General features: G+C 42.4%; 1 protein-coding gene across 1 annotated transcript in view; it reads right to left on the reverse strand.

The window, feature by feature from the left end:
- Nucleotides 1–23,869, reverse strand: part of MSN (moesin) — a 70,657-nt gene extending 46,788 nt beyond the window's left edge. Inside the window, exon 1 of the mRNA XM_081276480.1 lies at nt 23,614–23,869. Coding sequence (XP_081132606.1) covers nt 23,614–23,625 — 12 coding nt within the window. The 5' untranslated portion in view covers nt 23,626–23,869. The remainder of the gene's footprint in view (nt 1–23,613) is intronic.
- Between the last annotated feature and the right edge of the window lie 3,682 nt (nt 23,870–27,551).

The raw sequence follows: 27,551 nt of genomic DNA on the forward strand, positions 1-27,551 counted from the left end.
CTAGAGAGGAAACACAACCATTCAGAAGTTCCCACCTTCTAACATCCATTTCTTGAACTTTGCACCTTGATCGTTACTTCTATAGGAAAAGGAAAGAAAAACATGTATATGTAAAAGTGTGTGCACCTGAAAAGTCAAGTACTGCCAATAACTGTGGGCTTCTGGATATAAGGGATACCACAAGCAGGCAATCCTCAGATGCAATCCTTTCTTCCCTATTAGGTTCCACATTTTTCAGTCATGAGATAAAGGTCACCTAGGGAATCTAATCTGACCCAAGGAAGGGCATAAGAGTAGAAATGCCTTTAATCAGTTCAGCAGCTATTGAGCTCCTGATAAATGTGAGGACATTTTACTAGAAATTGGGAACACAGAGATTAAAACAAACCCTGAATTCAAGTGGTTCCCCAGCTAGTAGAAAAAAGACATAATTCTTGAACCTCCCAGAATAAAGTATGTACTACATCTACACTAAAATTCCCAATCACCCTTATCTTTTGGAGGTTGGAGACAGAAAACAAACTCAATGTCTTCTTGGTGATGCTTGATTCTCCACATCAACCCATTATGTTCCATCATCCTATATATTAGACACCTATAAAACCTATGAAATTTTATAGGACACCTATGAATTGCTCAATTTAAGTTTTATAAGACAATGTGACATAATGGGTTAAACACCTTCTCATGCCCCTGGGGGGGGGGGACAAAGCCCCCTGCCCTACCAAAGAAGGAGCTTATTCTCTAATCAGGTCAAAGATCACTTTGTGACATAGCGCCACAGCATGTACGAAAGTTTGATACAATCTGAAAGTATAGGAGCAGCAGGGGCTGGAGCCTAGAAGAAGCTACCCTATGGCTGGTCAGGTATAAAGGCCATCCAGCTGAAACAGGAAGCAGAGAACAAGCAAACCTCAGTTCCCAAGAATTCTGCCTTGGACACAGGACAGAGGCCCAGCTTAGCACTAATATAGAGAGCTGAAGAGTGAAGTCACCAGGTCCTTGGGCTCTTACTCACCAACTGCCTGTAATGTTCCCACTAAGTGAATGCCTTGGTGCCCACGGCATTACTCATCTCCCATTCTATCCTATCCTTCTCCCACCATCACTGGTCTTCACATGCCCAGACAGTGAAATTTGTCCTATAAAGAGAGCTACTAATTTCCTAAAAGTCTGGTTTGCTACCTTGCCCCACTCCTTGCTCCAGCTGTTGTAGGTTGGGGGAAATTACTGCCATTTCCTCCAGGCCTTCTGACCAACCTTAGAGGATGCCCAATTAAGCTGTCGGGCCAACTTTACCTCCAGCTACCAGAGTAGAAAAACCCTAAACAAAGTCTCGGCTCAGCTCAGCTGTATCCATGTTGTATGGGCACCGGATTCTGATAAGATCCTTTCTCAGGTTTGATTTTCTTGCAGGTAAGACAGAAAAGCTCCCATTAGAGATATAATTATAAACATTTGCCCAAAGTTAGAATCCCTTACAGGAGTTGGGCATGGTGGCACACACCTGTAACCCTAGCAACTCAGGAGGCTGAGGCAGAAGAATTGTATGTTCAAAGCCAGCCTCAGCAACTTAGCAAGGCCCTAAGCAATGCAGCGAGACTCTGTCTCAAAATAAAAGATAAAAAGGACTGGGAATGTAAATCAGTTATAAAGTGCCCTTGGGTTCAATCCCTAGTACAGCAACAAAAATACAAAAAAGAATCCCTTAGAGGAGTTGTTAGAAAATATCGATGTCCACAGACCTAACCCAGACCAACCAGGCCTATGGGTGCTTACATACACTGGCCTAGACCAGCTGCACAGGCAAGCTGGACTTCCCCAGGCACACTCTGGCCAAAATGGATCAGAGAAGACAGGGAGCCTAGCTAGGTCCATGCAAAAGTTAGCCTTCTACTACAACAAGGGCAGATCTAAAAATTAATTTCCAGATTAATTCTAGGGTCACTACAATCAAGAATTCAAGTTTCTCCCTTCTTTTAACACTTGTATCAAGTTCACAAATAAAATACAATGTATCATCACTAGCAAACCTAACTGTACATGATTTGACATCAAACAAGTATTAAGACTTTTCCTTCTTCTAAAGGACAGTTCTCTCTGCCATTAAGAATTGTATTTTTCCATTTACCACATAGGTCACTATGGCCCAACATTAAGGACCTCCCATCCTATTCAGAGTGTATGGTGACAAGGGGGAGCTGCTTTTTCTGCCTCCACAACCTTTGCCTGCTCTAGTGACACATTCCCATGTGATGGTGTCACATTCCTGAGGGCTTATCAACTGCTTGTGACCAAGAAACTGGTAAAGGATCTACTCTAGGATGTCAGTCTATAACCCATTTCTGGTGGGTTCCCTAAGAATTCTCTCTCCAGAGAACCTCTTTCCTCCTCATCCACATCAGGCCTAGACCGACTCCTGCTACCCTCACCTGCCTACCCCTTCACCCAGTCATGCTCCTGAACATTCCCAAGACCTTTTCCACTTCAAAAGTCAGATACAGATAAACACTTCTAGCCTCCTATAATTCATAACGGTTGCCTATTTGGCTCAGTTTTCCCAAAGAATGAGACCATTTCAAAGATGTTTGCCAACCATCCCTCTGCCCATGGGAGGGCAGACAGGTCCCTATTATTTTTCAATAAGTCAGAACTTTAGAATAAGAATGGCTCTCAGAACCAGACATGGTGCTTGCCTGTAATCCCTGTGACTTAGGAGGCTGAGGTAGGATGATAGCAAGTTTGACACCAGCCTGGACAACTTAGCAAGAACCTGTCTCAAAAAGAAAAAAAAATAGAAAGGGTTGTGGATGTAGCACAGTAGTAGAGCACACCTGGGTTCAATCCCCAGTACCAACAAAACAAAAAAAAAATAGCCCTCAGCCCTCAGAGATCAGTCAAAGTTGTACAACACTTTATAGAAGAGATGGTAGACCAGAAAGGGACAAGATTGCCTTGGTATAGGTTGGAGGTGTAGCTCTGTGGTACAGTACATGTTTAGCATTCACAAGGCTCTAGGTTGAATCAATACACACACACACACACACACACACACAGACACACACACGACACACACACACACACACACACATACACACACCCAGGGAAGCTAGAAGCAGAACCTAAACTACAATCCTTCAAATCCAAAAAGTCCCCTTTGCACAATTCCCCCAATACCTCATCATCTCAACAAGAAACTAGATCAATGTTCATATTCCTGCCAAGGTATAAACAGGAGCCTATATTAGTTAGGTCTAAGTAGCCCCCAAACAATTTTTGCTTGCTAACAAGTAATTCTTATGTGTCTACGAGCATGGCAAAGCCAAGCAAGTTATTGGCTCAACCAGGTGGAAAATGCAACTATCCTTGAAGGCAGTGGTCTGACACTAGCAAGAGGGTGACACAGGAAGCCAGCTGCAAAACAAGAGTTAGGCCAACCCCAAGCTGGCAGAACACAAACAACATAACAGGTGGCCATCCCTACACAGCCCCAACAGCCTGAATTCTCTCTAATCATTTTTCTTGACTCATGATCTTTAAGAAGGGAGGCTAAAGGGAGGTTAGCAACTACTGGAATGGGGAAAGGGCCAAACATTTAAAGATGAACCTTCATTGCTAGCCTCAGAAATCTGGCCTAAGCATCACCAGAGCTTAAGTCCAGGTTTTATGAAAGAACATCTCCCTCCCCTTCCCATACCCCACCCTGTACATAGTCTAAAATCAAAGTCTTCTACCTTCTGTTTAAGTCCTGTGCATGTTACTCATTATCTGAGTAATATTTTCAGAGTCACTTGACTCTTTTGAGTCTTGGTTTCCCCATATGAGAAAATGGGGATAATTCCTAATCTGACAACAGGAGAGACTTAATGAATATCAAGTGATATGATAATAGTGGTAAATGGAGGGGAACTTTATAGCCAGGCATGGTGACACACTCCTACAATCCCAGCTACATGAGAGATTAAGACAGGAATATAGCAATTTTGAGACCAGTCTGGGCAACTTAGCAATAAGATCCTGCCTCAAAATAAAAATTTTAAAAAGGGCTTTACAACTATGAAGAATATTACAAATGTAGAGAATCAGCACCACTTATATTGGGGAATTTTGTTTTTGGTCCAGACAAGGTAAAAAAAAAAAGTTTAAAAACACTGAAAAATAATTACAGGGCAATACCAGTCAACATGTAAGAGGATTCCTTCAATTCATATCTGAGTTGTCTATTTAATTAGGGAACTACTTGGAATGTAGGCAGCTATCCCCTAAACTTATAACTCCCTCCCAGCTTCCTAATCCTAATTCCTAATTCTTTTTTGGGCTGCTCAAGAGCTGGAGGTTTCAGAGGATCTTGTCCAGGAAGACCCTTTCAAGATATTCTTTGGCACTGACTTATTCCTGCCAAAGGTTGAATCCCAAGGGAGTGTCTGGAAGGGAGGACTATTCAAACGCTACCTGGAATATAGTCCAGAGAGCACTGTCACGCATGGTCATATCTGCCTCCAGTCTAAGAACAGCTGTACCCCTCCCAATCCCTGTTTCACAAATTTGTCACCCTGACCTGAGTTCACAGCCTGAAGGGTGGATCAGTGAGGTCACAAATGACTTGTGAAGTAGAAGTCTATTATATCCATTACTTCAGAGGCAACTTATTCAACATTTTCCTTGTGATTAAAATCAGTTACACGTCAACTAAAAGTAATACCCACAAGCAATAGCAATCTAACCATTTTAATTTGGGAATTTTGGGGGTATGTCTACCCAATAATTATATCTTATTTGGACTATCATAAGAGTCAAGGGAGTTTGTATTCCCTGAGCTCACATGACTTAGGCCAGGCAGTCCACAGGTAGCTGGAATAAGGTTTGTTATGGATAGTTGAGAGCCAATTATATGGCAATGCTTCATTGGTCCCCAATGGTCTATAAATGAGCTATTCCACAGAAGTGAACTTTTCCTGATAACTGAGGCTTGCCCTTTTAAGGATCATAACCATTCTTAATGGTGAGCTGAAAGTCTTTCATCTACTGACACACTCTATTGCCTTTGTCAACAGAAGCTATTAAAACATGATTTAAACTACTCTAGGCATTTGAATCCTGTATGCATGATTTTCTACAGAGGTAACATTTGAGGACTTTCCAATTTTACCTTATCCAAATTTCTTACCAACTCCAAGGCTAGCACTATCATTCTCACTTCATCAAGGGGAGAACAGGAGGCTCAGGGAGGTTAAGGAACTTCCTCAAGGTTGTGCAGCCAGTATGTATAGAAACACAAAACTTCATACAAGTGTGGCCTACAGTAAGTGCCTGAAGATACATGGGATCCAAGTTTTCTTAAACAGCCAAAATAATATTTAAATATCATTCCATTTCCCTTTTTAGAGGCTGATCTCAGAGCTTTGCTCTCCCTGCCCCACAAGGATTTAAAAAGCTCCAATCACTCAGTCTGCAGGCAGCTTCCTGTTTGTCTGAAGGGGAAGGCAATAATGCCTGCAGTGGCCTGTAGGCCCAGCCCAGCCAGGGTCAACCTCTGGTGGCAGAGGCTCCAGGATTAAAGGCGGGGCAAGAAGCTCTGCTCCACCCACCATGGAAGTCTGGGAACTGGGAACTAAGAAGGCAAGAGAAGGGTGGGGCCTGCCATGAGTGGGCAGAAGCGAGCCAGCATTTCTGGTAATTCTGCTTCTCCTCTCCCAGCTTGGCTCCTTCAACATGATCAATATCCTCAAGCTAACAAGGTTTCTAAGACCAGGACCAGTGGTCACTTACACTACATTAAAAATATAGAAAATTATGCTCTATTTGTGTAATATGAATTGAATTGCATTCTGCTGTCACATATAACTAATTAGAATAAATAAAATTTTAAAAATTTAAAAAATATAGCACAGGTATATAAATTTCACAAATCTCTATCTCCCTAAACTCTTCAACTGGGTGGCTCAGCTACAGATGAGCATTCTACAAAATTCCACTTTTCTACCACCTGGACAAGATTGCTGCTGTGCATGCAGAAGGAGGGAGGGAAGATTCTAATTCAGCTTCACTGATTAATGACAGACCTTCCCACTTCTCTTCTTTGGAAAAATGTGTACTCACCACGAACACACACACACACACACACACACACACACACACACACACACACTCGCAGTTTCTTTCCTTTACCTCAGACAGTTCCATGAGCCAGATGTCTGATGAGCAGGGTTCTCAGTTAGGAATTACCTGCAATCAAAGGACCCCCAAACTGGCAAAACCACAGAAGCAGAGATGGGACCACCACTTTATTCACAGGAAAGTGTCTTACCTATCCACCAATAACTCCAACATCAATTAGACACATGTGAAATTACAGTAATATCTAGAACTATGGTCTACTGAACATTGAAAGGGGAGCATGCTTTATCCCAACAGCAGGGTCCACAAATCCCATCTTGTTCAGAAAGCCTTCACTCCTAAGAAAGCAAGCTTTTACAATGCCATTATTTTCCATTCAATGAATATGGACCCTTTATTTGTACAGATGTTATGTGTTCTTCTCATTTGTTAATTTGCTTATTAAGGAGCCCAAAGAGAATTTAAAATCTGGTTTGACCCAAAAAAATGGCCACCACATGATAAGGCAAAAAATCAAGCTGGAGAACAATATGAATTAGTGTTACTTGTGTGTTTAAAGGTACATATGTATGAATGCATTGAAAAATACATTTACATCAATGGTTAATGGTGGTTTACTCTGGAAAGTAGAGTCAGAGATAGAAGACAAGGACTTTTTATTTTTCAGTACTGTTTCATTTATTACAAAAATATATATTAGTTTCATAATGAAAAAAACTAATCCAAAATTATACAATAAAGTCTGTTTTTATTTAAGTCTGCCCAACAAACAACTGTCTGTTAACATTCCTTGTACAGTGTCTAGCTCAGCACTGCAAAGATAGACAGGAAAAAAAGTGCTTTAAAAATAAGGTAACCTTCAGAATCTCTACTTTAGGGCATCCAACCTTACCTAGTAAGCCTAAACCTATACTTCCTAAATGCTGGTCATGCTCTTCCTTCCGGAGCAAGAGAAAAAAATCCTCCTATTGCCCCTCAAATAAGCCTACCTTGAGCAGAACATGTTTGAATCTGTAAGTATATGTAGCTCTGGGCCTTCAGGCAGGCTCGGTGGTAGTGGTGATGGTGGTGCCAACAGCTGGAGTGAACAGCTGCTGGGTTCCCCAACATGATGATCTCCAGGACTTCCCTGCTATCCTTCCTGATCCATGACTGGCTCTGCTCATCCCTGAGCACAGAGGCCAACCCAATTCCTAAACTTTGGAGCACAAATCACTTAGGATTAGATGATACAAGGGAGCCCTGCTGGCCATGCAAAAGGAGAGTGCACATAAAAACATTAAAAACTGGGTAATGCCTCAAATATGTACTCTACGGTCAAACTCTGGGCTGTTTCACAAAGGCAGATAGAAGTGCTTTCATGGCTGCCTGTTCGAATCCACTGAAAGCTTTGATTCAAATATTCCCCTTGGTATGAACAATACTGTATTATGTGAAGACATGGAAAAAGGGAGTGGAAATTGGCTGTGAACAAGCTGGCAACTCACAGATAAACAGGCTCTCCGAGGTGCATAAGAGGGACAACGCCTTGTCATTCCTTACCACTACTAAGCCCCATTCTGCCAGGATCCAGATAGGTTAACATTAGGTAGTTTCAAGTACACCACTGGGAATGTTTGGCTAACTGGCAAACCTAGCTAAAGGAATCTAAGACAATTCCAACTTGACAAGAGTCTATTCAACAAATATTGTATATATCTATTCAACAAATATTTGTTGAGAACCTCCTCTATGCCACTATGTTAAGTAATGGGGATACACTGGGTAATGGAACAGAAATTATCTTTGTTCTTATTCTAGTGGACCAGGCTAAGGTCCACTCTCCTGAGAGATTCAGCTTCAAGTCCAACTTCTGCTCTGGACTTATTACATGACTTCGAATGAGTCATTTTATCTTGTTATGTTTTAAGGTTAACCAACAGATCTTCAACAGGCTCAGGTAATTTGCTTCTTTATAAAACATAAAATCCTGGAGTAGACTAGGAGTTTGCAAATATCTAAGACAGCAACAAGTATGTGATGAAAACAAAAAGAATACTAGATCAAAAATCTCCACTCAAAGATCTTAAATTTAGCTTGCAGGGTTCCCCGAGAGCCAGTTGTCCCACAAAGGTGGAATTGGAAAGCCTCTGAAGAGTATAGGCAATGAAAGACATGAAGATCTGTCCTAACATTGCATGGCAGGCTTGGGCCCAGGAGAACTGAAAGGTACCAGTTTCACTGCAGCTTCTATAACACTTCTACATCCATCTAAAAGGATATTAGGAAACCCTCTATTCTACTAGAATTTGTTTGATGCTAAAGAGCTAAGTAAACTGGGCACAGTGGTGCATACCTATAATCCCAGCTATTCAGGAAGCTGAGGCAGGAGGATTACAAGTTCCACGCCAGCCTGAGCAACTTAGCTACATGCTATCTCAAAATCAAAAAGTGTGGGGGATGTAGCTCAGTGGTAGTGCAGTTGCCTAGCATTTGTGAGGTCCTCATTCTGATCCTCAATAATGTAAAAGAAAAAAGGCTAAGAAGAAGGTGGTACCTCCCCACCTCTTTCTTTCTCCCCAGTCACTTCTCGCCATTCTTGAGCAGGGCTGTGCTGGAGATAGTTGGAGCTATGCTGCTCAGATGGGCAGGGAAATGGTACCTCCTTGCCTGCCTCCTAATAAAGAGAATGAGGCTGTTGAGCCCGTATGTGGGGGGATCAGAGAAACTAGCATCTGGCATTCATGGCTCAGGGAAGATTTGATGGGATACACACGTGAAAAAATTTTAAGAGGCCAACTAGAACAAAATTTCTGGAATATCCCGGGCCTACCACTCATTCCTCTGGGTCTTATACCTCACAGAGCATATTCAGAAGCATGAACATTCTGAATGAATCCTCACTATATATAACCTAAAGAAGTAGGGTACTATTACCCTTTCCATTCGACAAATGGGAAACTAAGATCTGGAATATTTTAAGTAGTTTGCAAAGTTGGGTGTGGCGATGCATGCCTATACTCCTAGTTACTTGGGAGGCTGAGGCAGGAGGATCACTTGGTCCAGGAATTTAAGGCCATCCTAGACAACATAGCAAGATCCTATCAAACCAAACACAAAAGAAAAATGAGAGAGAAAATAAAAGAAGTTTGCACTGGTGAGTTGAGACCAGCCAGGCTTTCTCTGTACTTATACTCAGGCCTCTCTTCCTTATAAGTACAAATTCACTCTCCCCTTCTTTGTGCTATTTCTTCTATGACTGGTGCCTAGCATATTCTACCAGGTGCTCAACCAGTGCTGTGGGATTCCTTGCATACATTGCTGCTGCTGCTCTTCTCCATGTCTATCACTGATTAAACAGTCTTCAAAGGTTTAACTTTCCATAACCATCTGCATCTGGAGATGGCCTCCTCTTGAGGCAGGAGGAGTTAGAAGCTTTCAAATCCACAAGTTTGCCATAGGAGAAAGTCTGGGAGTTCAGATGGTTGCAAAACCATGATAAACATCATAACAGAAGTTCTTAACTAAGTACACTGGGCACACAGAAGTTGATGCAATTAATCTACTTAGGAATATTAAGTAAGGCTTCCAGGGTTTGAGGATGTAGTTCAGTGGTAAAATGGGTGTGTAGCTTGTGCGAGGCCCTGTGTTTGATTGAAAGTGCCAAGGGGAAAAAAAAAGAGGAAAGTCTCAAGCATAGGTAGGGAAAGTGAAGAGGAAGCACCTAACATTTCAAGCTGAAAAAAAAGAAGCATAGGATAAAGCAGAAAGAAATAAAAAGGCATGATGGCTTTACCACAGTTTAAAAAAAAAAAAAAGAGAGAGAAAAAATTATAGCTTACTTGGGAAACCCTGATCCCACAAAGATGAAACATAGTGTAAGTGTGGGAATAAATGGGAGATGAGCCTAGAAAGGGAGGGAGAATGGGGCCAGGTATCAAAGGGCCCTCCCTACATGCCAGACTAAAAGATTCAAATTTTCTTACGTTTGCATAACTTGCTAAAACTGAGAGTAACCTAAATGACCCCCAAAGGGAATAGTTAACTGAATTTGGCATAGTCATTGGATGAAGTTTTATAAAGCCATTAAAATATTCATTTTTTAAAACCTAACATTTGGGCTGGGGTTGTAGCTTAGTGGTAGAGTGCTTGACTAACACTTTTGAGGCACTGGGTTCAATTCGCAGCACCGTATAAAAATAAATAAATAAAGGTATTGTGTCCATCTACAACTAAAAAAAATTAAGAATAAAAATGAATAACTAGCATTTATCTAAGCTTTCAGTGATATGTTTAATAGGAGGAAAGAAGTAGGACTTTTTATACACACTATGATTTCATCATGGAAAACTAAGGTACAAAAACACGATGTGACAAGAAATACAAATAATAATTGCTATGTTAAAGTGGTGGGTTTATGAATGATTTTCTCCCTGTATTCGCAAAACATTGCCATATGCCATGCTGGGTTTTGTCAAAAAGGGAGATATGAAAATTAAAAAAACACTCTTCTTCCATTTGATTTCATATTCCTTCTCCTTCATCCTCCTGCTTGCCTACCCTAACTCATCAAGACCACTTTGATCTACCATCTGCAACTGGCATCCTTAACAATACATATGAGGCCCCTAAGAAGAAGAAGAAGTTGCCAATAAGGCAGCTGCTCACAGAAGCAAGCACCTTCATGACCCAGAGGCCATTCCAGCTCGATGCTGGGAAACAAATTTGCTCCCAACAGCATTGTCCAGCTCTACCTAACTAAGTCTTCTCTATTAAAACTGCATTTGGAATTTGTTCCTAAAGAATGGTATATAGGTGCCAATACTTCTATCTTGCCCTCCATCCAGAGGCTCAGAGCAGGTGAGGCTCATGTTCATGGTCACCTCCTAGGTGGCTGAGAGACAACCTAGGGTCCCTGATTCACAAGCAAGCACTGGACAAAATGACAGTGAAAAAGAAGAGGAAGAAGTGATGTAGGAGGGGAAGATAGGGTAAAAACAGATCCAGACAAAGGTACAGCATCCCCAGGAACTTGCTTATGCCATACCATCCTAGCAGAAAATTCAGAATCCCCTTTCCTTTTATTTATATTTCTAACCCATATTCATAAAATGCAGGACTAGTTGAAAACCCAACACTAAGCACTAGGCATGTGGCAAAAACTCCCTGGCTAGAAATTCCTCCACCCAAACCCACATTACCTAGTTTTCCTCATCCAAGGGCAACATAGACACCAGTGACTCAGACAGAGGAAGGGGAAGGGGAGCTTAGCAATTTAAGACTCAGCCAAAAGCAATATCATAGCCTCAAGGAGAAGGATGTTGTAGGGGTGGGGGGTAGAGGAAGTCAAATCTCATTTACGCTCAGTTTTGGTTTGTTTCTTGGTCTTCCCCTTCCCTGATGGAAGAATGACCAATCCAAGGGTCTTGTATTCTTCCTGGAGTCACCAATGACCAAAAATAGCCAGCAACTGTAGTCTGCAGGCTGGACTCCAAGGCCCCACCCAAGGCACTCAGTCAACAGTTGCTTCTCCAAGCCAGGCTCCCCACAGCAAGCTCAGTGGTAGCTCAGAGCAGAGCTCACTGAAATAAATGGGGCCATTTAATATTGATAGCTGGGGTGAAAATAACACCCTTGATGCCATTCTAAAGGGGAACAATGGCAACTTCTACAATCATTACTGTTTGCTGTTATACTCTTCCCAAGAACCCTCTCTTAAAGGGTTCAGAATTTCTTAAAAATTATCAGAATGTCAGAAAAAGATAGTATCTCCATTTCACAGAGACGGAAACTAAGGTTCATAAAAAACGATGTGTCCAAAGTCACAAAGGCAGAGACCAAAACTTAGATATGCTGATTCAGTCCACTATTCTTTCCACTATACCATTTCTACTAAAATGTATACTTTAAAGAAAGATATCAGACAAGTGCTCCAAGCTTGAAATGTCAAAGGCTCAACTCGTCTAACCTAAGCTCAGGGCTGGGATAGGGACCTTGGACTAAGCCCTCTCGGGAAATCCAAGCAAGAATGCTAGGCATACAAGAGTTACATGCCAAAAACTGGACTTACCAACTTACTTACTTACTTTACCTACTCCAAAGGAATAGTTTCAGATGTTGAGAGTCCCAGCCCCACCCAACCCCCACACTCTAAGCCTTTTCAGGCCAAACAAGACCACTCCTAGATTGTCAGAATTCTAGGTAAGAAGCTAGAGAGGGGTGACCATGCAGGGTCAAGAGAACAAGAACAGATAAGAAAGTAGGGTGGGGAAATCACAGTCATTCCAGAGCTCTCTCATCTTTCTCTCTCATTCCCCATTCCTACCCCTGTTAGGGCTCTAACCAAGGAGAAAAGATTGCAGGTAGCCTTGCATAAATTTGAAGAAGGCGTTCCCTGTACTGAAGGAGAATAGGGGACTAGTTGAGGTGAGGGGGCCATTTGAGGGGGGAGAAAAATAGCCAAATAAGGCAGACTTGACTGGTAGGGAATCATCAGGAAAGGTTCCAGAAGCTGACGTCGCAGGGAGGAAGCCTTTAGTCATCGGTTTCCTCTGGCAACTGGACTAAGGCCAGGAGGCAAACTCCCAATCTTAGGAAAATGCCCAAGCTATGGCAGCGAAAAAGACAACTAGGCTAGATTTTTCCTAGACCCACCTCAGGCCCTCCTCAAACAGCTCTCCAAGTACCCAAAGCAGAGATGTGATATTCAAAAATGGCTAGTGTTCTGTTCTCACCAAGCATATGCTAGATCCACCATGGTCCAGAAACCAAGGAGAATAAGGAACCAGAGAAAAGGGGCTTTTCTCTACTACATCTACATACAACTAATATTGTTGATATGTTCATGTAGGGGAAATGAAAAATTAAAAGGCAAAGTGGTCACGTGACTTTTGTTTTCATTAAGGAAACTTCTATGGGCTAGTCAGTCTCTCACAAGTATCTACAATGATGTTTAAAGAGGAGTTCAGCTCACTTTAAATCCTTAAAGATAGCAAACTAATGATACCATATTGGCTGTTTACCTTGACACCCGCCCTCCAACTCCATACCACAGATTAGTCAATCTCAGCTAAAGATTACAAGTAAGAAAGAGCCTCTTTGTATACTTCATCAAAAACCAAGGCTGAGAGTTCTGAAAAAGGACTGGGCCAGGTGTGGAGCAGATTAGACCAAAAAAGTAAGATCCAAAACTATCTAAACATAATTAAGTCAAGAAAAATAAGACTTGCTGGGTGTGGTGGTGCATACCTATAATCCCAGAAGCTTGGGAGGCTGAGACAGGAAGATACCAAGTTCAAAGCCAGCCTTAGCAATCTAGCAAGACCCTAAGCAACTTAGTGAGAACCTGTCTCAAAATAAAAAGTAAAAATGGGCTGAGGATGTGACTCAGTGTTTAACTGCCCCTAGGTTCAATCTCCAGTACAAGAAAGAACAAGAGAGAGAGAGAGAGAGAGAGAGAGAAAGAAAAAGAAAGAAAGAAAGAAAGACAGACAGACAGACAGACAGACAGACTGACTAACTGACTTCATTTTTTCCCAGGTATTTAGGGGAAGCCAAAACTAAAGAGGGATAAAAAAAAATGCTGACTAAACCTGCCTAGATAAGCCTTCTTCTCCCTCCTTGGATTATATGGTGTTTTTTCTTGTTGTGGTTTATTTATTTTTGTTTCTGTATTGGGGATTGAACTCCAGGGCACCCTACCCCTAAGCCAAACCTTTTTATTTTATTTCTTTTATTTTTGACAGTGTCTTACTAAAATTACTGAGGTTGGCCTCAAATTTGCAATCCTCCTGCCTCAGTCTTCCTGTTGGGATTATAGGAATGAGCCACCACACCCAGTTAATATTTGGTTTTTTATGACCAAATACTCACAATCTCAACTCTTCTGATTTGGTCTTGATCAATGCCCTGAACACACAAAGTATCTAGCAAATTCCCACAAGGCAAAAGTGTTGCCAGGTATGGGAAGAAATGCCAGCCTTCAAAGTCACCAATCCCACTAGGTGAAATGGTGCATGCCCTATGACTCCAGCTACTTGGAAGGCTGAGGCAATAGGATCACAAACCTAAGGCCAGACTGGGAAACTTAGTGAGATTCCATCTCAAATAAATTTTAAAAGACTGGGAATGTAGTTCAGAGGTAGAGTATTACACAGAGATTGTGGGGGAGTAACCAATCCCAGGAGCTCCCTGATAAAACAGTTGTACTAAGCAGAAACAGAGCCATTTACCATACTAGTAGCCCTTACCTTATGCTACAAGTCCACTGAAAGGAGCAACAACTCTGGAGTCTCTGTCATCAGCCACAGCCAAATCTGTGCTTTGAAAATCACCCAAAAGGCCTTGTCTCCAGGTTCAAGACACAAATGCCACAACTGGTCCCTGGCCAGAAAGTGCCACAGTCCTTTACCTATCACAACCATACACTGAGAATTCTTTCTCCTATCTCCCCCTTTTCCCAAATACCTGATCTCATAGCAAAACCACTGGAAGAAGTGAAAGCTATTTCTAGTCTGCTGACCTAAACAGAGTCCTCAATGAGCTCTATTCCTTGATTCTGATGGAAGCATGAAGGAAGGACCCTTTTATATACCTACTTGGACAAGAAAGATAACAGATTTATTATTTTGTTTTGTTTTGTTTTTTGTTTTGTTTTTGGTGCCAGGGATTGAAACCAGGGGCACTTAACTACTGAGCCACACACTCAGCCCTTTTTATTTATTTATTTGTTTATTTATTTATTTATTTAAATTTTGAGACAGGGTCTCATTAAGTTGCTTAGGACCTCGCTTAGTTACTGAGGCTGGCCTTGAACTTGCAACCCCCCAGTCTCAGCCTCCCAAGCTGTTTATTATAGGCATGTGCCACTGTACTGGGTAAAAGACAACAGATTTATAAAAATTAATTCACACAATTCTGGAAAACCCACGGTACAGTCTTCCCCACAGACTTCTTTAAAAAAAAAAAACTTTAAACAATTTGCCATATTTTATTGGTGCATTATAATTATGCATAATAGTGGGATTTTTGTGATATATTCAAACTTCCACATTATATAACAATGTCATTTGGTCAATATATTTCCCTAGTATTTCCTCTTTCCCTTCCCTCCTGCCTCCCCCTTGTCCCTTTCCTCTATTCTATTGGTCTCTCTTTGATTTTTATGAGATGCTCCCAAACCTCTCTTTTCCATTTTTTCTGCTCTAGCTTCCACATGTGAAAAAATAAATGACCATGACTTTCTGAGTTTGGCTTATTTTGCTTAACTTGATGTTCTCAATCCATTTTCCTGCAAATGACATACTTTCATTCTTCTTTACAAATGAGCCCACAGATCTTTTCAGAAGGTTTGCCATTTAAGAACAGACTATTGGCTCTAAATAATTCTTGAAAGATACCAACAACTTAGTATATGTATCCATGTACATTTCTGTAGCTCCCTTTGATAGAATCAGCACCTTAAGCCTGCCTTTATTTCAAATAAATTCACTTTCATGAGGGTGCTAATCTAGGGTCACATGTTTTATATCCATGTACAAAAGTCACATCACTTTTTCAACCAGAATATCCATTGCCCCAAGTATATACATCCTTTAAGGCCTTGTTAATATCCTAGTAAACCCTTCCTTATCAAAATCTATAGAAAATCCTAGGCATACATTTGTCTCAAACCATTTATAATTGGGTTAACCCTAAATCCCCATTTAAGTAGATTTTTAATAGTTTTTTTAGTTGTCAATGGAGTTTTTTATTTTTATATGTGGTGCTGAGAATCGAACCCAGTGCCTCACACATGCTAGGCAAGCACTCTACCACTGAGCTGCAATCCAGGCCCTTAAGTAGATATTTGAATGCAGCAACTACATCCTCTATTCATTTGTTTATATCATCTACAGTGAAAGCTCATAGAAGTCACTCAATAAATGATAGGAATACAGCTTCCTGAGCCAGGCACAGTGGCTCATGCCTATAATCCCAGCAACCAGGAGATTGAGGCAAGAGGACTGCCAAATTCAAGGTCAGCCTCAGCAACTTAGTGAGGCCCTAAGCAATTTAGTGACACTCTATCTCAAAATGAAAAATAAAAAGGGATAGGCATGTGGCTCAGTGATTTCAAGTGGCTCTTAAACCAAATTCCCCCATATAAAAAAGAAATAAGAAAGAAGAGAATGCAGCTTCCTGCTTTCCTTCTTATTCATCCTATCTAGCAGAGGGTTGGACATAATAAATAATAAATCATGGGGCTGTGGTTGTAGCTTAGTGGTAGAGCACTTGCCTAGCATGTCTAAGGCACTGGGTTCGATCCTCAGCACCACAGATAAATAAATAAAAGTATTGTATCCACCTACAACTAAAAAAAATTAAACATATTAATAATAAATCATTTATTCACATTACCAATAATCATATCAACATTATATCAGTATATAACAGTTATACCAATAATAATAATACATATAATTAATATTTGTATAGCATTATTAGATGCTAGGCACAGTCATAAGCACTTTATAATGAGTCACCTCATTTAATTCTCACAACAACCCTATGATACAAGAATCATTATTATTTTCACTTTTGAGGAAAATGAAGCACAGAAATCAGTAATTTAGCCAGACACAGTGTTCTATACCTACAGTTCAGTTACTCTGGAGGCTCAGGGAAGAGGATTAATCACTTGAGCCCAGGAGTTTGAGATGAGCATGGATAAACACAGTGAGATCCCATCTCAAAAAAAGAAAGAAAGAAAGAAAGAAAGAAAGAAAGAAAGAAAGAAAGAACAAAACTTTAGAAAAATGGAAAGAGAAATGATGGGAAGGAAAGGAAAAAGATATTCAGTAACTTGCCCAAGGCTACAGAGCTAGTTATTCACACTTTGGGCATTTGAGTCCAAGCAGTCTGGTTCTACAGTCTGTTCTTTTCAATACTATTGTGTGCTCCCATTCTATGAAAGCCTGGAAAGTCCATTTTTGGCTAGTTACCTACCACTGACTTCCTACAAGCACCTAGAAGTTAGTGGGGAGAGTTGAGGCCAGGAGTCTCCAGTCTGTATCCAAAAGGGTTTCTATGGCAGCAAATATTGTCACCAAACTGGAAAGGAAAGTACCATAATGTTCTCTTAACTCAAGGGACAGGTCAAGTGTAGAACACTGAGTCAGAATTCAAAGAAGTCAGAGCTCTAAACTAAAAAGGGCAAAGAGAAAGAGGGGAATTTGGGTTAGGGGCAGGCAGGAAGAGAAGAAAGTCATTCTAAGGTCCCAGAAGAACTGAGTCACCCACTCACTGGAACCTGCCACAGCAGAAGGTATTTAGGGGAACTCCATTGCAGCCATCTTGTTAATGTAATCACCATGGAGCCAATTCTCTGGAAGTTTATGCCCCCTGGGTGAAAAGACTTTTCTTCCCAAAGCAGTGGGAAGATCTTCAGTGGGAGATCACTAACTTGGGATTTAAGAAAGTCAAGTTCTCCTTTCCAATTTCTGGAACCCCTAACAAGCTACCTAAGCCCTCTGGCCATCAAGCCAGAGAATATATAACTCTACTCCCTGAAAATTCTTAGGACAGCATGATCTGGTCTCTAGCAAGAAAACACAGCAGGTTTCCCTTTTTTTCAGCCTACACATCTGCTTCCACTATCCTTTACAGCCAAAGCAAAATACCTTCCTAGGAAATGCTACAAAGAGTACCTAAAATCAGAGCCTGAATCATCTCTGTATAAAGAAGCCCCTGAGGTCAGCTCCAAACACTCAGGGCTTGTTCTTTCCCTGACCATCATAGTCAAGTCAACTCCAGCATAGAGGGAGAAAACAGAACTCCCTGGAGTGAGCACCTTTTAGAAAGCAGGTATTTAAAGTTCCTCCCCTATACTGGCAGCTGGGCAGGTTGGATTTAGTCCTGGCCTATTACTAATTCATTCAAATCTCTTCCCTTTTCTGTGCCTTGACATCCTCACTGAAAACATACAGGCTAAACTGGAAGGTTTAAGGCCAACTTAAATGTCCTGTGGTGAAATACCTCTGGATGGTGAGAAACCCTAACCAACCAGAACAACCACTTAAAGGAAAGCTTAAGGCTGGGAAGCTCTGGGTTATTTTAAGTGTATTTGAAAAGCTGCACTCTACACAGCTAGTCCCCAGCTTTGCTTATGTCTTCCAGCTTCTCAGTGTCTACCAAGGTATCTAACTATCACTCTCACTTGGTTAGAAAGAAATTTGAAACTTAACCTAGTATCTTCATGGCCTTTCAGCAGAACTGTAGGGGGTCTACCCTACCCTCAGGCAGGCCCTGGGAAATGTTTGAAGAAAGGCAGGGAAACCTATAAAGCTTATACTTTCTCTCCATTTCTTTCTTTCCTTAGTAAAGCACAGTTTTTTCCCCTCCAAGGACTTGGGAAGAAAGAGGCAAGAGTGCTCACCCGGGTCTTGTCAGATCTACTAATGAAACAAATCAACTCCCAAATTAGAAAATCTCCATTCTGAACTTGCTCTGGAAGTAACAGCACTCCAGAAGTTTAGGGAAACAAGATACATTTTAGCAAACTGTTCAATGTTGTATCCCCTAGCACTGCCTGGTACATAGAAGTTACTCAAATTTTTAGGAAAGATTGTCTGAATAAATGAAGATAGGAACAGAAGCCCCAAGGAGTACCACCAAGGGCTGGGGATGTGGCTCAAGTGGTAGAGTGCTCACCTAGCATGTGTGAGGCACTGGGTTCAATTCTCAGCACCACATAAAAATAAAATAAAGACATTGTATCCACCTAAAACTAAAAAATAAATATTAAAAAAGGAGTACCATCAAGGCTCTCAAGAACATCATTACTAGATGGGTCCCTTGAGTTTTTACCTAGTACTAGAGACACTGAGAGACTGAAGAAAGAACTTAAGAAAGGGCCTTCATTTGGATCACTTTACAGAGGACAAGAATAAGGATCTTGGGGCTGGGGTTGTGGCTCAGCAGTAGAGCGCCGGCCTAGCACATGCAAGGCCATGGGTTCAATCCTCAGCACCACATAAAAATAAATATAAAGGTATTGTGTCCAACTACAACTAAAAATAATATTTTTAAAAAAGAATAAGGATCTTCTTACATAAAAAAGGAATAAAAAATTTCAATATAGTTTTACTTTCCATTTCCCAGCACACACCTTTCAAATTCACATAATCCTGAGCTAACCCTCCAAAGTGGCAGTTCCTATACCACACATTGGAACCTGGAATTAAAAAGGTTTTCAGCTCTGCCAAGCATGAAATGGGAGGAGGGATGAAGAGCAAAGCCAGTCAATCATGAAAACACCAGCCCCATCACTTGACCAACAGACTCCCCAAAGAAGACTACCTTTGTACTCTGGTGTGTGTGTGTGTTTCCTTTCAGGGCAAAAGAATGATGTAGGGTAGCAGAAAGAAAAGATTGAGTTAAGAAAGAGGCACATGATAAATCCAGTTCTATCTTAGAAAAATCAGAGACTGACACAGGTCTATCTTTGAAGATCAGAGCAATTCTGTCCATGAAAGGCCCAACCCTGATAGTGTTGGTAGCCAAATCTTCTCCCCTCCAGGAACACTGAGTCTAGAAATTCCAGTAGGAATGTGACTCCCAGGAATACACAAAGGGACCTAAGAGAAGCTGTTGCCAAGCAACACTATTAGAACCGAGTTCAGAATAATCATAGCTCTCATCTCATCTCATCCAAAGAGAATTAGGTTTAGAGGCAGAGGGATAGACCAGATGACCTCTGTAAAGCAGTTGCATGAGAAGAGGAGGTAAGAGAGAAGAAAGAACACCACCCTCAACATCTAGTAAAAAATGGAAAGTTAGCAGATTTATGGTCAATACCACTGACAGAGCAACATTCCTTCCTCAAGCCTAACATGGGAACATAGATTAGTTGGTGTCCTTGAGGATCCCACAAAGGCCTTCTTGCCCAACCAGCCCTTCTGTACCCAGAATGCTCTTCAAACACAAGCCTTAAAAAATCCCAAAGATGGGTCAGTATAATCCATGCTTTCAAGAAGTGTGCAGTGAACTAAAACATGAAAAAAAAAATGACAGGTAGAAGCCTCTCTCGTACAACCTCCATTCCTAATCACTTGCTCCACCCTGAAGTCCATAGGTAGGTCTGGTTCAAGGGTTGAAAGACTTAGATTCTGCCTCCTATTTACAAAGTACCACTTTAGTGCCACTTGAATGGCTCAAGTAATGTTAGGAATGGAAGGAGAATAAACAGTCTACATAGCCCCTGTTAAAGTTTAGCTGAATATAGACTGAGAAGCTCTCAAATACTTCAAGGAGCTATGCTCTATGTCTGCTCACATGGATGATGCCATCAAAGGACCACTCCATCACCATTCCCCTGACCTGTTGCTCTACGGCTAAAACCCTAGCAAATCAAAGAGATCTTACCAAGATTGACCCTCTAAGAACTAGACTCAAGTCCTAGCACTGCCACTGACATACTGTATCATCTAAATTAGTCCTTCCCTATCATAAGTTTCAAGTTCCCCATCTGTATAATGGGAAGGACTGGACTTGATACTTGTAGAAAGCCTTTTAAATGTTGACATTTAATAAATCATAAGGGGAGATCCAAAAAACTCAAGAACATTTTGAAAATTCAAAACAATTTCTTTCTATGGAATCCAAGATAACTTCCAAATCTTTCTGATTTGGGGAAAAAATGTTAAATGAGGTCAGGAGATGGAAAAACCTTTTTACTCATAATTTTCTTATCACCAAAAATCACAGCTGACAGTTAATAAGCTCCTCCATTTTGGCTACTACGGCAGACTCAGGAAACTGGCAACCAGAAGCAGAGTCCAAGAATGGCAAGAAGGGGGCTGTGCATGTTTTAACACATTTAAGGGAGGCTGGCTTAACTAGGAGAAACAATTGGCTCTAAAAGTGAAACTGGCCCTGGAGAGACCAGAGACATGGTTCATATGAATGAATGGGTTTGATTTTTTCCACTACCTTTGTCTATCTGTCATACTCCAGAAATAGCCTAAAGCACACCAATGGAGAAGGAGTGGTGAGAAAAGGGAATTTTGCCCTCTTCATTAAAGTTACTGGCTGGTATACAGTGAACTAGGGTGTGCCCCTGGATGGCTCAGCCTTGGGATGAGGAATAAGAAAAGTAACAAGAGGCACCTTGTGACACGCCCAAATCTTACCAAGAGACCACACAAATGCCAGCATAGGTCACTTTGCCCAAATTACATATTTCTTTTCATCTGGTGACAAAGAAGTCCTGAGAACAGTGCACAATTTGCTTTCTGCAAGAAAGTGAACTCAAACTTCAAGAACCAATGAATGGGGCTGGGGATGTGGCTCAAGCGGTAGCGCACTCGCCTGGGATGCGTGCGGCCCGGGTTCGATCCTCAGCACCACATACCAACAAAGATGTTGTGTCTGCCGAGAACTAAAAAAATAAATATTAAAAAATTCTCTTTCTCTCTCTCTCTCTCTCTCTCTCTCTCCTCTCACTCTTAAAAAAAAAAAAGAACCAATGAATGGGTCATGGTAGTGGGTCAGTGGAGTGAGCATTAGTGGGCCTGAACCCCAATTGCGGCTCAGTACCATGCGCCCTTAGGTAGGGTACTTTCTTATACGCCTAAATATTCTTATTAATATTTTTTGAAAAAGAGGATTACACTAGATAGTCTCCAAATTCCCTTTTTCTATGGTCTTAGTTGTTCCCCGCCAAAATTGCCATTTCTTGAGTTTAACAGAATGAGGATCTCTCTCTCTCTCTCTCAATATGCATAAAAATACTTCAGTACTCAGGTACTTTTAGCACCCCAGGCATGACTCCAAACATTCCTCTGTCTCCATATTTAGGGAAAGGATCAGCACTCCTTCTTCCTATTTTGACTGAGTTGGGCTAGTTATTGCAACTTTGAGCTGACTTCCAGACCCATCAAGTTGTGTTTAAAGTTAGATGTCTCAGAATTGAGGATGAGATATACCACTAAAGAAGAGAGGCCACAGAATGGAGTCTAAATCAAACTGGACAAAGCCATACCTTAAGAAGAGGCAAGAACCAACAGAGTGAGATAGACAGAAAAGAGGCTTCTTGGAGGATATTTGTAGTCCTCTGTGTTGGCAGTCAGTGGGTTTTCTCTCATCCTTTTGCAAAACCACTCTCTTACTTTGTAGGGGGAGGGGTTTGGTTAGAAAGTGTGGAAAAGTCCCATGTCATAAAACCACAGGCAATTCAAAAGAGATGGTGAAAATATATATTTGTTGAAAACTTGGTGTTTCTGAAGGACAGTGTTCTGGAAAGGCAACAATAACTTGACAGTGAGATTGGAATATAGCAATGTGGCTACTAAACCTCAGCATACACCCAAAGAACTGGGTTCCCCAGTCTTCTCCTCTCATCCCATGGGCTCACAACCTTTCTCAAGGTTACTAGTCACTATCTCCAATCTGCAAGGCTCAAGCAATCCCAGCATATATATATATATATGGGAACACTGTACCTTGTAGGTCAGCCCAATAAGCTGCTTGACTCAAGCCAAGGTGGTCACTGTGCCTTCCTGAACAAGGGAAGGGCCCCAGCAGCCATTTGGCATGACTTGCACAAAAGCAAGCAGAGCTCATTAGTCAGGCACACCCCTCCCCCGCCCCTCCCTCCTGGGCATCCGGCCCCCCTAGGCCCCACTCCCAAGAGGCTTCTGCTCTTCTCATAATAGCCAGTGGGGTGGAGACCAGATCCCAAAATCAACCACCATTCTAGAAAGGTGTGGCCCCATAGGAGAGAACCTACTACACCTCAAAGAGCAGTCAGGAGGGGATAAAGAGGCTTTAAGTAATGGGAAGGCCAGGGATTTGGCAGGTAAAAGGGAGGAAGAAACTGGTCCTCTCTCCCAGTAGACTGAGTAGGCCTCTCCTGAGACTGGTGCCTAGTCAAGTGTTAGCACTCCTGGGTAAAAGGGGGTTATATGGATGATGAGTCCCTCTACATCTCTTTCCTCACCTCCTAGTGGGAAACAGCAGGAGCCGCCCTGGGTGACTGTATGAAAGGTGGGGGCGAGGGGGGGGGGGTGTGCAGGATCCGCCCTGAGCAGCTCCCTCTCTACTCCCTGCTTCTCTCTATTCTCATAGCCCCTCTAGAAAAGTGGCAGCCTTGCCCCAAAAAGGCGCCAATTCCTGGGCCCTAGGAAGTGTACTCCTCACAACTTAAGTCCTCTGTCCCGAGTCCAGGGCCCTTTGGGGGAAGAGGGTACCCCGGGCCGCCAACGAAACCTTCCCCACTGTCACATCCCGGATGCAGGGAACTGGAACCTGAGAAAAGGGGCCGGCCCCGCCCTGACCGCACTTCTAGCCTGGACATCCCCTCACTCACTAGGGCGCACCAGATCAGGACCAGGTCTCCTCCCCACCTCGGGCCATGGCGGAGGGAGAGTGTGGCGTCCCAGGCAGGCCGGTGGCCGGCCAAGCCCATGGCCATTAACATAGGGCTATGAGGGTCAACTAGTACCCCAGGCGTCTACAGCGCCAACCCCCAGCACTCACCGTCTTGGGCATGGTGGCGGCAAAGGCGGCGGAGTTGAGGAAGTTTGGCTAGAAACTGTCGGGCAGCGCTGAGCACGTAGTACCCACGGCTCAGACTCCGGGGGCCGGGGGCTCGGATTGGGTCCCTCTCTAGCGTCGGGGAGACTGCTCGGCTTCCTGCTAACGGGCCACGACTTCACAAACCCCACCCAGGAAAGAGCCACCCCCGTTGCGCCGCCCGCTCCTTTATGTGGCCCGGCTTCCGCGCCGCTCCCCGCCCTTGCGCCCGCCTCCCCGCCTCCCCGCGGGCCGCTGGCCTTGCCCCGCCCAGCCCGGCCCTGCCCAGCCCAGCCAGCCTGGCCACGTGGGGGGCCAGGCTGGGCTTGGGCTGCCTAAATGGGGCTCTCACCCCCGACCAGGCCCATTCGTCTCCCACCTCCCTCTCAGTCCCCAGCCTCACACGTCCCGGCCATCCTGCCCCGCCCCCGCTCAGAGCCAGAGCGGGACCCTGGGCCGCACCCTAGCAGATGCTTAGGCAGCCCCTGACTGCAACTTTTCACTGATGAGGAACTCACTATCTATCAAAGCCTGTTCCTCCTGCCTCTTAGAAAGTTCCTCCTGGGCGCGTCTGAACTCTTTCAGTGTGACCTCCATCGTTGGGTTTCAGCTCTGTTCCCTGGAGCCACAACTATCCTCCTACAATCTAACAGTTCCTCAGAGGTCTGAAGATCCTATATCCCCCAGGAAACGTCTCTTGACTGAATGCCTTATTTCCGCCAAACTTCATCTATTCTCTTCTGTAGGACTCATATTTTCTCTGCATCTTTGTTAGGTCTTCATTTTCACAAGAACCTTTTCCCCCACATCAGTATTCTACTCACTTTTGTTCTATATCCCAGCCGCCACTCTTCTCAAATCAGCATCCTCTTTCTTCAGCCCCCTCCCCAACACATTCCCTTTTTGATGAAGCTATAATTCCCTCGGGTGAGATGTACCTCTGTATTCCAGTCCCTTTGTACTTCTTGTACAGCAGTGTTGTAGCCTGCAGTTAACCTGGTTAAGTCTGAGTTTTAGTTTGAAAGTAACTGGCCATAGTCCTTTATTCTCCTCTCCGTTGGCAATCGTGCAGAGGCATGGTTTGAGTATCTTTTGTGAAGTAGGGCACCACATACCTTAGTGTGGGACAGTGGAAAGGACATTTGAGAGGGGTGGTCAGGACACCTTGCTTGTATTTGTAGCTCTGCCTCTACTTGTACCTCTGTATGGTCATGGTTAAGTATGTACTCCTCTCTGGTCTTGAGTTTCCCATTCTGTAAGAAGGATTGAACCCCTGGGCTTCCAAGGTCCTTTCATTATAAAAGGATGGGAAAGGATGTAGAGTGCTTAGGACAATAGGGCAACCTAGTAGGGCTACATAAAGGCTTTCGTTTACATTCAGAAACCAACAGTTTTATTCCCTCTTCCTTGATTTTCCCAACTTAACAGTGTGCATGAATCTATTTGCCTCAGTTTCTCTCACTACTGCCAAGATTCATTAATGGATTCTAGGATAAACAAAGTTTCCCACTAAGACCATCTCTTTAAGCTGAACATTTGTTCTGAAGACGAGCAGCACTTATCAGAAAATCTCAACAACTGGGTTAGCAATGGCACTCCTTGGTACTGCCACGGCCCCCTTTTCCCCAGGAGCTCAAGGAACTCACGGATTCCTTCATTTGTGTTCATCTAGAGCCCACAGAGCTCAGCACTAGGCTAAATGCCTAAAGGCAAAGGAGAAGTTGATTGGAGAGTCCAACTTTCTAGAAAGTGGAAACTCCCTATGTGTTATTCCCACCTTCCATGCCAACTCCCACCTCTGTGTACATGTACACACACACACACTGGAGAGTTAGATACAGTGTCAGCAGCTAAACACACTACTAAATGGGAAAGGGGGTACAGGAGTCCAAGTGTAGGTGTGGTGTCAAAGGGTGCAGGAGCTAGCAAAGTAAGTGGAAAAAGGGATTGAGGGACAGAGTGGGGTTGGATCTCAGGGAAAGAGAAGGATGGAAAATAGAGAGCACAGATTATCAGATTCTGTTTAGTTCAGCCCTCAATCTGAGTCATGAGAACTGAAGATCAGAAAGGAAAGGACTAACTACTGGTGTGAAGAATGAGACAATAGAGGAGAAAAAGAGTTAAAATCAAAAAGTTATTGCAACCAGGTATTGCTGGCACACACCTGTAATTCCAGTGACTAGAGTGGCTGAGGCAGGAGGATTGCAATTTCAAAGCCAGCCTCAGCAATTTAGCAAGACTCTGTATCAAAATACTACTACTACTACTACTAATAACAACAACAACAACAACAACAACAGGGAATGTAGCTCAGTGATAAAGTGAGAATGTATTCAATTCCTAGTGTAAAAATCAAGCTCTTACAATAATACAAGCAAGAACGGTAGAACCAGGTAAGTAGGTGCCCCCTCCCTACTACACCAGAACAAAGTCAGTTATGGTGATTATGATTGAACAACCAGACAGTGCTCAGAGGTTAGATTTGAAAAGCTTTAACTAAAAATAAAATAATAAACTAACTTGAATAATAAGAAAAATAAAATTATGATTCTATCTTCTTAAAGGATCATACATATATTCTTTAAAATATATTTAATTAATAAATTTTGGGATTAGAGCTGATCATAATTTAAAAAAAAAAAGAAACCCTCTGGCTAGAAAGCATTCATCCCAGTTGTCTCCATGTTTCCAAAGCAAAGCAGATGCAGCTGCAGTACTCTTATTCAAGATGGCCAATGAAATATACCTTAGTTTCCTACTTCTTTGTATACTACCCTATGCCTATATGTAACTTTTGGTCTCTCCTCCCACTATGATCTTATGTGACTTGAAAGTTAGACCAATATTCCTGGGACCAGATTAGTTCCCCAAATTAAGTTTATATATGATGAAGTTTATGCCCTTGATTGTAGAAAGAAATACATGGAAATAAAGGCTAGCTATCTGCATAAAGGTTGGCTACCCTAGGAAAAGTAAGAGGTATTTGATGTTTTAGATTATCTGAATTTGGAAAGTTGAAGAACAAGCAAGCCTTTTTCAAACAGTAAAGCTAAGTTGGGGTGAGGGGGAACAGAGGATGAAACAGGGACATTTTGTAGCTAAAGTCCAACAAAGCTGGGGCTATCATAATCAGAGTGCAGGAGATACAAAAGAAGATGATTTGACCTGGGCTCTAGGTTGCAGGACTTAGGGTCCAATTGAGAAGGCTCAGGATTCTTTGCAGTCTGAGATTATTCCAGAGCTGCAGAGAGTCTGGGTATCAAAGTCAGGGGAATGGCAATAAGAACTTCATAAGGTTGATTTATGTGGAAGCCTATGCCAAGCTCAAGAAAGAAATGAAATTGGACTTGTAATCACCTGCCCATATATCATTCCCACCCTAGATCTAAGATCACTGCAGTAAAGAAGCTTCTGCATTCTAAATGGTATTCTTCTCTCAGAGGACACAGTACAGTGCAGGTCAGACAATACCCACAAAGGATTTGGGTGGGAAGCAGTCCTGAATCCTGGGATACTTTGATGACAAAATCCTCCACCCAATACATTGGATTGGTAGCATAATTGAAAGTTCCCCACCAATAAGAATTTTTTTGGGAGCTGCTTATCATTTTCATCATTGTTGGAAAGTTCTTCTTTATGTTTAAATTATGTCCCTTGAACTTTATTCAGCACATTTGTTGATCATCATGGAAGGAATGAACTAAGCATCTGAGGCTGCTCTTCTCATTCATAGAAAAGAAATGTGTTAGAGAAAGAGGACAGACATCAGCTTGATATCGGGTATTTTTTAAATTTTTATTGGTTCTTGGTAGTTATACTTGACAGTAGAATCAATTTTGACATAACTATAAAAGCATGGAATATATCTTGTTCTATTTCAGTCCCAAGTACCTTCCCTTCCC

The sequence above is a fragment of the Spermophilus citellus genome (genome assembly GCF_964194105.1).
Source record: "Spermophilus citellus genome assembly, chromosome: X".
In the NCBI taxonomy this organism is placed as follows: Eukaryota; Metazoa; Chordata; class Mammalia; order Rodentia; family Sciuridae; genus Spermophilus; species Spermophilus citellus.